This window comes from Eschscholzia californica, unplaced genomic scaffold (genome assembly GCF_041429995.1).
Source record: "Eschscholzia californica isolate CP2 unplaced genomic scaffold, dmEscCali1.0.p SCAF_6, whole genome shotgun sequence".
In the NCBI taxonomy this organism is placed as follows: domain Eukaryota; kingdom Viridiplantae; phylum Streptophyta; class Magnoliopsida; order Ranunculales; family Papaveraceae; genus Eschscholzia; species Eschscholzia californica.
This window is the reverse complement of record NW_028238483.1, coordinates 33,424,849-33,435,505: the sequence shown is the minus strand read 5'-3', so window position 1 is coordinate 33,435,505 and position 10,657 is coordinate 33,424,849. Positions and strand designations below refer to the sequence as shown.

At 39.2% G+C, this 10,657-nt stretch overlaps 1 protein-coding gene across 2 annotated transcripts; it reads left to right on the top strand.

The window, feature by feature from the left end:
- Positions 1 to 1,455: 1,455 nt before the first annotated feature.
- LOC147533821 (Ubiquitin-like superfamily protein) lies at positions 1,456 to 9,729 on the top strand. 2 transcript variants are annotated; one of them, XM_086645233.1, is made up of 18 exons: positions 1,456 to 1,583; positions 2,776 to 2,902; positions 3,009 to 3,126; positions 3,447 to 3,554; positions 4,554 to 4,672; positions 4,780 to 4,857; positions 4,951 to 5,112; positions 5,211 to 5,280; positions 5,365 to 5,513; positions 5,790 to 5,954; positions 6,043 to 6,114; positions 6,289 to 6,409; positions 6,495 to 6,899; positions 6,984 to 7,060; positions 7,167 to 7,403; positions 7,970 to 8,611; positions 8,866 to 9,021; positions 9,323 to 9,729. In XM_086645233.1, the coding sequence occupies exons 2-18, from the start codon at positions 2,777 to 2,779 to the stop codon at positions 9,392 to 9,394; spliced, it is 2,877 nt and encodes a 958-aa protein (XP_086501359.1). In that variant the 5' UTR covers positions 1,456 to 1,583; position 2,776; the 3' UTR covers positions 9,395 to 9,729. The 2 variants fall into 2 exon arrangements, with proteins under 2 accessions (XP_086501359.1, XP_086501358.1); XM_086645232.1 differs by having other exon boundaries at positions 7,164 to 7,403.
- The last annotated feature ends 928 nt before the right edge of the window (positions 9,730 to 10,657 follow it).

Below are 10,657 nucleotides of genomic sequence, written 5' to 3'. Positions count from 1 at the left end.
CGTTGATTTCCACATGGATGCAGTCAAGTCGTAGAGATGAGTTATGGTTATATAACACAACCCCATACACACAGAGTAAAAATTAATGGGGGACTAAACCTCACGCCCTTATGTCAAAACCTAGTGAAAAGTATAGTCAGACATTGTATATTCTAAAATGAGAAAGGGTCTTCAAGGTTTATAAATGTGAGAATGTTAAAATTGTTAAACTTCGGTCTTGTCTTTTAGGTTGTGAATACTTATGTCAAGTGAAGTTTTATAAGCGCCAAAATTTCTAATCTAAGTAAAAAAAATGCATTGATCCTGATACCCGACCTAACCAAGTTACCCGAGTCACTAGCGGGCTTGGGCGACAAAAGTTCGAAAAAGTCCACCTGATAAACCTGCTGGTCCTAATGGCAAACAGCAAGCTTGCCGACCCACCCAAGTCTGATGCTTAAATAACCCGTGGGTAGGGAGAGGTAGGAATTGGCAGGTATAGGAACCCACGGGTACTTCAGACATCAGGTCAGGCAAGCTTGGCCTTTGCGCATTAGGGCTACCAAGTTTTTCGCACACGCTTTTCAATTTTTTTTCACGTCATTGATTGTCCACTCAAGCCCACTAATGGACTCGGATAACTCAGGCTCAAACATGACGGGTATCGGGTTTAATATACTTTTAACTTAGATGTAACAAGAATGTTGGCTTGCATAAATTTTTACTAGACGTAAACATTTACAACCCAAAGAGCAAGGCTTGAGTTTAACTATTATAACATTGTCACATCTATAAACCTTGAAGAACCCTCCTCGTGTTACAATATAGATTATTTTTCACCACTTTGTTGACACAAGGATGTGAGGTTTGATCCCACACTGAAGGCAAAAGGAGTTCAGTTATATAAGCACAACCCAATTCCACAACTATATTGCATCAATGTGGAAGCCAGGTTTTGGTGGTCACCATCTATATCTTTCCATAATGATGTGCGTGGTAACAAAGTCTTTGCACTCTATAATCGAATAGTTATAGGTACATGGGAGGGAGAAGTGAAAGAGAAAATAGAGGCGCGAAAAAGATAGAAGTCAAAGAGAAGGTGCGAGTGAAGAAAACCCACTATCTAATCCGAGTGCCAAGAACGAGTGCAGGTCAAACGGATTTGACCGGAGTCAAACTTCGTAACCATCCTCTTATACTAGCATAATAGGGCAAAGACCGGACGTTTTTAGCCGCCCTTCACAATATTACGAGCCAAGGGTTCCTGAGCCATGAGTCAGATCAGTGGACTCGGTCCAATTGTAGGGCGGAGGCGCGGAGCTCGTAAGTCTGGGTCAGAATTCTGTAGATAGATGGACTCGGTGTTCCCACTGACCTTGCCCTTCAACTCGTCTAAGGAAGACAACTTCGGAAGTGTTCTTTTCGGTCGGTCCAACACCAATCTCATAAGTATATCCGTCGTACGTGCCCCGGATCGAACACACTCATCAACTCAAACCTTGTAAAAAAAGAGGTAGATACCGCGAGCTTGAGACACAGATCTATATCCTCGTTCTTCTTCACAGCAAATCTCCGATTTTAGGGTTTCAAACGATTCAGACAAGGTACTGCTTCTCATCTATCATCATTTCTCTTTATTATCTGTCTAATCGATCTGATAGTTGCATGATTATCCTGAAAACCCTAAGCGATTGAATCGAAGTTCATATCCAAGATCAAGTTTTTCTTTGTACTTCTTTGTTTTCGAAGCTTTTGCTATGAACACCAGTCTTAATTTAGGTTATGACATTTCATTTACATACAATCTGGTTTACAAACTTCATATTCATTGAATTCATTGTGTTTGGTTTATGATTCTTCCGCTGAACTACCAAAGTTTGTTTCTTGCATTTGGTATTGCCTAAAGACTATGGTTGCATGTTCATGATTTCATTCACAAATGCCCACGCTCATGTTGCATGAAAGGAACAAGGAAATTTTGTTAGCATGGTGTTGGTTGATTTAGGGTGTTTGAGATAAGATTTCTTGATGTCGGCAGTGATTGATTAAATAGGCAATGATATGTACAAAATCGCTTTTTTGCAAGTGAGACGGGGAGAAAAGGAAATGCAAGAAATGAATTCCGTTGATACTCAAGTTCCACGTTATACAATACGACGTTGGGCACTTGTTTGAACTAATGCAGAAACTAATATTAACTTTTTCCTGTCTAAAAATCTAAGGGCTGCAAAACGGTTTCTGAAAGCATGGAATTTGTACCTAAGGTCATAGAATAACTAGCTAAAAATCATTACGACACGTGTAGGCGAATGCTTATTTAAGTGTATACCGATATCGAGAAGAACGTGGTATTCAAATTGATGCCTCAAACACGTGTCAGAGGGATCAGTGAAATTTTATTACTTCAATGACTATCAAGGACCGTTAAGAACGGCGGTTCTTTATTTTATTTTATATACTAAAATAGTTGCAAACATGATAGGCAATATAGACAACTCAAAGCGAGGTTAGGAATGTTTTAGAATTCTAAGAGATTCTACTAAATATGACAAAAATGCTCAGTTTAGCTTAAATGTTCCTTTATCTGCATTTGCTAGTTGTTGTTACGTAGTAACTTGTTTAGGGTCAGTGTTCAGGAATGGCACTCCATTGCTTCTTCTTTTCATCACCCAGATTTACACTAGTTGTGTTTTAACGTGGGATCTTTAATGAGAAATAGGATTTCTATTTCGTTATTATCATTTATCGGGTCTATACTAATAAAATACTTATTGTATTTCTGCTTTCCTTCTTTAGTATGGCAGATGACAATTCTCAAGATGCCAGTACAAGCAAGGCTACTGCTGAAAGTTCAGAATCAACTGTTGAAGTCAATGTCAAGACTCTCGATTCACAGATCTACAATTTTCAAGTCGAAAAAAATGTATTCTTTTTTCCCTTTCTCGTGTTTTACATATTTTTCCTACTATATTATAACAGTTGAACATGGAAAGCCGATCCTTGATATTTTCCATCCTAAAATTCCGCAGATGCCAATTCCCTTGTTCAAGGAGAAAATAGCCAGCACAATTGGTCTGCCAGTTGAGCAGCAGCGGCTAATTTATAGGGGAAAGGTTTTAAAGGATGATCATTGTCTCTCGGAATATCGTATCCTTGTCATTATCATTTTAAAGAAAGTTCGTTATATCATATATTTCCTGTATGATTGATAAAAAAATTCACTTTTGATGAGTGTTTCATATGGTGATACTAAGTCCATTTTAATTAAGTAAAGTTCTGCCTTGTCGTTGGATTAGCTGCCCGTATGCAGCAATTCATCAGAATGGGTTTTCTTCTATAACAATGGGCCATTATAAAGTGCAACCAGAGAGTGTGTAATAGCTCATTTCATCTAAATCAATAGTATATCTGTTACAAGATGCAATTGCATGCATGTCTTTATATGTGTATCCCTTGACGATACATAGGCGTGGAAGATGGTGATACACTGCATTTGGTAGCAAGACAGCCTGTTCAGTCGCAAAATTCGACTGGAACAAACGCTGGAGAGGCAAACACCAATAATGGTAACCAAGGTATTTATTCTTCGTTTACAGATAAAACTTCTTAATGTTTATTTATGTTGCCACATGATGAGAGTTGCACAGAATCTTACCCTTATGTCTGAGCTTGCAAACGAGGTTTACCTTCAATCGGGTGCATCTTGAAGAAATTCCTAGGCTGCTTCATCAAGCGAAGAGTGTTGCTTCTTTGCTTTCTTGATAGTTTATTCTTTTTAAAGTCTAAACTTTTTTATGTAGGACAGAAATGGGAAACTGGAATTAAGGAAGAAAATAACTTGATTATATTACATATATAAGAAATAAAGCACTAGTATCACACTAGTACAAACTAGGAATCACTCCTAGAGCCCTTAGGCATCGCACCTTTGGGGTATTTGCATCACACAAACACATAAAGCTTAACTAGCTGCTGGAATACTCTCTGTCTGTCCTCAAAACAGCAGAATTACATACCTTATATAGGCATAAAACCCACCTTGGCCATCTTTACTTGTAGACTATTGAACTTCTAAACTCCTTAGACACTAAAAGACATTATAAAGGACATTTAAGACATTAAAGAGACACTAAAAGACATTAAACTTTTAAACAAGGTGGAACCATTTTGGATTAGGCCCACATTATTCAAGATTCCAAGTGGGCCCTTCATCCAAGACATGCCAAATCAGAATTTGGGCCTTAGAATCTTTCTTTTGACGCCTCCGATACACCTTTTGTGGTTGTTGCTGCCATTCATCTCAATCACTTTTGTAACAATTATGTTTGTTCGACGAAAGAAATTGATCATGTCGAGTTAGTTTATATATATTATATAAATATAGTCATATACAAAGTTCAGTGAATCTAACAAATGAGAAGAAAGTATACCAAGTTCTTGGGGGAAAGAAAATTTATTCTTTAGGCATTTATTTCAGACCTTTGGTATTTGTGATTAGTAAACAATGAAACTCAACCAGTTGGGTCTCAATGACCAATCAGAAAAATGTATGAGTGAACTAATTTTGGTTGCAGGAAGTGATGCTGGTGCTGGTGCTCACCGTAACAGGTTTAATCAAGTTCCTCACAGTGTAGTTCTTGGACCCTTCAATATTGGAGACCAAGTTGAAAGTGGTATCCCTGACATTTCTCGGGTATGCTCCTCTAATCGTAATGAAATAATGTGGATTTTTCTGCTTCTATTTTGTTAGGGTGGTTTGTAATTTGTCTGACTCGTTCAAATTATTCTCTTTATGTTTAGATTGTCGGAGCTGTTCTTAATACTATTGGAATTGCGAACCAGATGCCCGTGGGTGGGGTTACCAATATATCATCCGCGGTACACGTGGAGATCTCTTCTTTCTCTCTCTCATTCCTGAAGTTCTTGTTATGTTGTAAGTTCCTAACCGAGTGTTGATACCTTTGTTTCCAGTCCAATGCTTCTAGTCAGGTCCCACAAGGTGCAGAAACAGGAGCACGCGGAGTTAGTGGAAGGGGTGGGCCGACCTTTCCAAATCAACCATTTCAATCTTTCCCTCAGTCCTTCCAATTTCCTTTGAGAGGCGCAGCAGTACCTGTTCCTTCACATCAATCAGTTAGTTTTCTTTGTTTCTTTTCTTAGCTACCCTTTTTCTTGTCGTATGTGGTTCCTACTTTCTAGTAACTATTTCTGCTGATTCATCCTCTTCCTAGCCCATACCTGATTCTCTAAGCACACTCTTGGACTTCATAAACCGCATGGGGCCTGTTTTGTCAGTCAATGGTATTGCTTCAAAATCCTTTGCCCAGTTTTGTCATGATCCCTAACAACTAATAGTTACTTAATTCAAACTTCACTGTTATGCAGGGGACCAGCCACCTTCAGCAACTGCCGGAGATCCACCAAGAACAGAGTCGTCTTCTAGTGTACGTGGACCACCAACACCTGAAGCACTCGCAGCCGTTATCCGACGAGCAGAAGAACTTCTAAGGGTTCATACAGTTGCTGCACTTTCTGTAAGTGGGAAATCACGCCTGTGTCATTTTTAGTAAATTAGTGCTTTCATAACCAAATAAGAGAAGCACATAATGAGGTTGGAGCAATTTTTGAAGGGAAGTGTGCCTATTGTGCTGCTATCTGCCCTTCTATAACTCTTCTTCCGAGAAGCTTGTTTGCTATTTTGAATCGTGCCCATTCTTGTTTGCTGAAAAGGTTTTGGATTTTTTCTTGCGACTCTGTATGTCCCAATTGTTTTATTCCGAAGTGCTGAATCTACTTATTCTTGAATGTAGCATATTGCAGGACGTCTCGAAGGGGAAGGAGGTTCTACTGATCCTGCTGTTCGAGGCCACATTCAAACAGAGTCAGTACAAGTGGGGCGAGCGATGCAACACTTAGGTGCTCTTTTTTTAGAGCTCGGTCGTGCAATTCTGACACTGCGGATGGGTCAATCTCCGGTATACAGAGTCCCTTAGCCTGTTTCAAATTCAGTTTCCTATATTTCTGAAAATTTTAACTAAAATGAATGTTTTGGTGCAACTACAGGCTGAATCTCTGGTGAATGCTGGACCTGCTGTTTACATATCACCTTCTGGTCCAAATCCTATAATGGTGCAGGTCAGTTTTATGTTTGACTGCAAAATACTTCTAATCAACACTTTTTTTCAATCTACAGTGTTTTTTACGTAGATAATAATATCTGTACTAAGTGTCTGCATTAGCTGCTTCAAGTGTTGAGATAAACATACACTCAAATTTCTTGAATAAGCTTAATATAACCTTTTGTTGCAGCCGTTTCCTCTTCAAACCAGCTCCCTCTTCGGTAGTCCTGCTACTCAACCAAATAGTGGGATTATGCTTCCTGTTGGTCTCGGAGATGCACCCCGTAATGTAAATATTCATATACATGCTGGTGAGGAATTTATTTCTACATTGGTAGTTCACTCATTACACATTTCTTTCAAAGGACCGAACCAATTACATTGTATGATTACCAGGGACTTCCCTTGCTGGTTTACCATCAGGTGCGTTTAGGCCAAATACAGGGGATGCGATTCGAGGGGAAAATCGCAGTGGAAATCCTGGTGATTCAGGTCCAGGCCGGATGTTCCCGGTGAGGAGTGTCATTGCAACAACTATTCCACCGCGTTTTCCTTTAGATAGTAGCCAGGTTCGCAACATAATCCCAACTCATCCAAGACCTGAGCAGAATAATCAGAACTCTGCATTCCCTGCACAAGGTTCTTTCGTGGTAGTGAACGATGTGGTACAACCTAGTGCTGGTAGTGCTATTGTATTGCCTTCTACAGGGGAAGCTTCTATTCCTACTCTTATGGCTGAAATCAATGCACAGATCAGCCATCTTCTTCATGATACGAGGGGTGAAAATCCGGTTCCTTCAGGTGACTAGCAATTAGCGGCTGCTACGAAATGCATCTATTCATTTGAAGTTTCCGTGCTTAAGTAATGGGTGTTTCTGTTGCCAGGTCAACCGGAGAGCTCAAATGTTCAGGATCCGCCAACAGCATCTGAATCTGATGATGTTTCAGGGAATCCTAATCAGGTAAGTTTGTTTGTTAATGGAGCTTGATTAGCTATGTGGTTATACTTCTTTTTAGTGTAACCTGTCCTAGGATTGAAATTGAGGTAATTTTGTTATGTTTTAGCAGCAATCTGAATGTCAACAATATAAAAAAGACGGGGAAACTTCTAGTTTTACTTCCAAAGAAGCGTCTGCAGCTAACTTAGTGGGAGAGTCAAGTTGCCCTTGTGGAGAAAATGAACTTCCTTCTGCATCTGAAAATGTTTTGGGCGATGCTTCAAGATCGAGTCAGAGCCATGAGCACACTGAGGGTGTTAAATCTGTTCCATTGGGGTTAGGTTTGGGAGCTCTGCAACCTAGAGTGGTTAGTAATGTTCTCTTTTGAAACTTTTAATGCAAGGGTGGTGAGTAATGTTTTTATTGAGTTGCATGTGACTGGAGAAATCTGGCTGAGTTGCATAAAAATTTCGTCATCTCCTGCATCCCATGCACAATTCATCATAGCTAGAATGGATGTGTTGCGTCTTGCTTTAGGTCACGGAATTTTAGTGTCAATACGAAGGTGTAACGTATTTTAAAATGTATGTTTCTTAAACAAACCTCAACGGCTCAACCTTTTCTAAATATAGTTACTATTGGTATTTCTACTTTGAAGATGAGCATCTACTTCTCTCTTTAGCATAACCAAAAAATCCCAAATTCTATGTTGCGCTGAGGGAAAAAACCTGACACTATGCAAATAAGTCAAGTGTCTACTTCCACCCTTGGTTGGAGTGGCAAGAGGTTTAGTCTTCCACCTTAGTGGTCAAGGGTTCTATGCACGCTGACAACTCAAAAAAAAAGTCAAGTGTTTATTTGAGAGGATTAGTAATTTACACTGAGACATAGAAAGGTTTTTTAAGCTACCTTTAACTTCTCTCATTTTCTCAGAGGAGAGGCAGACGGGGAACGTCTGAAGGAAAGATTACTGATGGAAAAAGTAGCAGCCCTTCCGTCAATCAGACCCAACAAGCTATTTCTAGTGGGCAGCAGGTTCTACAATCTCTTGTTGCTCGAGGCTCAAATGCAAGAAGGGACGAGAATCGTTCTTCCTCTGGCCAATTGCCTCCTGTATCTGGACAGATCGTGAGCACCATGCCACTGGCGTCTCAAGGATCCAGTGGTCAATTTGATGCTGCAAGTGCAATGTCTCAAGTTCTAAACAGCCCAGCTTTGAGTGGTCTATTGGCAGGGGTGTCAGAGCAAGCAGGAATTGGTTCCCCTGATGGACTCAGGAGCATGTTACAACAGTTTACCAGCAATCCTTCAATGAGGAACACACTTGATCAAATTACTCAACAGATTGGTGGCCAAGACCTTGGGAACATGTTCTCCGGGACGGGAAGGGGTCAAGCTGGTGGGATGGATTTTTCGAGTATGATTCAACAGATGATGCCCATCGTTTCTCAAGCCCTTACAGGAGGATCGCCTTTCCCTGAGCCTTCACGTGGTAGGGAACCCATTTCTGCACAACAAAATATGAGTAATGTAACTGGACCAATCAGGGACTTACCAACCAACCAAAATTTGCAGGTTTGCATCTTTCCAGTGTATTCACATAGTAAGAACTATTTTAGTATTCGTCCAAGTAGTAAGCGTAAATGGAGATCCCGCCTTTCTTGTTTTGCTCCACTTACTACTCTTATGCCACTAATATTTTCTTCAAATTTTAGACTTTTTTCTTGGTTATAATTACGGGTTACTGGTGGTTCGATAAATGGGTATTTAACTATACAAGTTGATTGCTCAATTATTTTGTATCTGCCTTACCGCTGGTCGTTTTGTAGATTGACCTTCAGCAAGCTGCTGGGACGATCGAACGTCAATCTCCACCTGCCGAAGTTTTCCGTTCTGTAGTTGAAACTGCTGCTCGTTTGGATGATGAAGGGGATTTTTCAGAGGAGTTCGTGGATGAAATTTACAGCAACCCGGATCTTGTCAATGTATGTAGTTTCCGTTCTTTCCTGATAAATCACAAAGATACGTTGTATTTTATTTTTGATAGACTCGAAGAGTCATTACAGTCATTACAAGGCATGGATACATCATGAAATGAATATGAAGATACATCAAGATTCATGAATTGAATAAACACTATAACTGTCTGATTTAAGACATCTTGAGCCCTTAAGGGTAAAACATATTTTGTAGTGCAGCAGTGTATTTGAAGTTGATGAGAGTGCCTAAGGCCCAGATTTATTTACTGATTGGTGATGTCTTATGCATCTCATTATGATTTTGCAGGAGTTCATGGAGATTCTATATCGTGATTTGCGTCGAAGGCTCCAGGAAAATTCTGGTTCAGATGGCGAATGATACTGTTTTCCCCAGCACTTTCTTTTGATTAAGGGGATTTTAATCTCTTGGCTATGGTTTGCTTGGATTCTAAGGTCGTCTTGGAAGCAATTTGGAGTGCTCATTACTCTTTATATGAAGAAACCACCATAATTTAGTTTTATTCATCAGCTTCTGCTACTGGGGGTAAAAAACTTGGACATAGTAAAAAAAGGCACTGAGACTATACTTTATGAATGATATTAGTAGACTTGTTTTTTGTTAAATTGTGAATCCTCTTTTGATACATATAATACATAACAGTGTAAGATTTGTGAAAAAAAATTCAACCTTTTTGAAAAAGCAAATTATGTTTATATGTCTTTTGTATCTCTTTCTTGGATTTTTACTAGAGGTTCAAGTTCTCGATCTGATTTTGAAGAGCTGAAAGCTTACTATAGTATTTGAAGGTGTAATAAGTAAATGCTGTTTATGTTGAATATACCAGCCAGTGGTTGCCATCAAGTCACTACATTAGTCTTTTGTTTTACACAATGGCGAATTTTCTAAAAGTAAGATGCATATTTGTTGGAGGCTTGGAGCATCTCCAATGGGAGAAATTATTAGAAGTCCAGAAATTCTGTGTGAAGTCACAATTTGAGAGGGAGGAGAGAGAGGATAGAGAAATGGTGGTGGTCATTAGGGGAATAAATAAATCTGGGACATGAAATTGAAGCTGACAAAATTATTATTCAGACCTAGAAAAGAAGAATAAATAAATCTTGGGACATATGAAATGCTCTAAACATATGGATTTTGTGAAAGACCTGAGCTTTGTTAGAGCATCTCCAATGCAACATTCAATCACACAAACTCTGATTGCCACATAAGATGTTTAGTGTTCTTTTTTGAAAACTCTCTCCAATGCAACACTCTATTTTGATCTCTAAAATGACGTGTCGATGGTGGAATAGTTTCTAGAGTGTCCTCTTAGATATTTTTAATTGTCCACCTCATCAACGTTTGAATTTTAACCAATAGAAATCAGAGTCTTCTATATTTTCTAAATAACTAAAAAAAAGTTGAAGATCTCTATTTCCGTCACATAGGAGTGAGAATTTCAATTGGAACACTTGCGTAATGGGTGAAAAGAGTCGATTCGAGGAGAGAAGATTGGAAATACGATTGAAGGGCGAAAAATGGAGATGTTTTTGGAGGATTTTGTGTTGGGAAGGAGATTCTTAAGGAAGAGGAGGGTAACAACTTTCCCTTATTTTGTGGAAAATTGGGAAAGTTAATGTTTCC

What these genes read in the sequence shown, in the direction of transcription:
- LOC147533821 (XM_086645232.1), top strand. Translation starts at nt 2,777, where the DNA reads ATGGCAGATGACAATTCTCAAGATGCCAGTACAAGCAAGGCTACTGCT. An exon ending in GTATCCCTGACATTTCTCGG is followed by an intron (nt 4,673 to 4,779) that starts GTATGCTCCTCT and finishes CTTTATGTTTAG; the next exon opens with ATTGTCGGAGCTGTTCTTAA. An exon ending in AAATATTCATATACATGCTG is followed by an intron (nt 6,410 to 6,494) that starts GTGAGGAATTTA and finishes TATGATTACCAG; the next exon opens with GGACTTCCCTTGCTGGTTTA.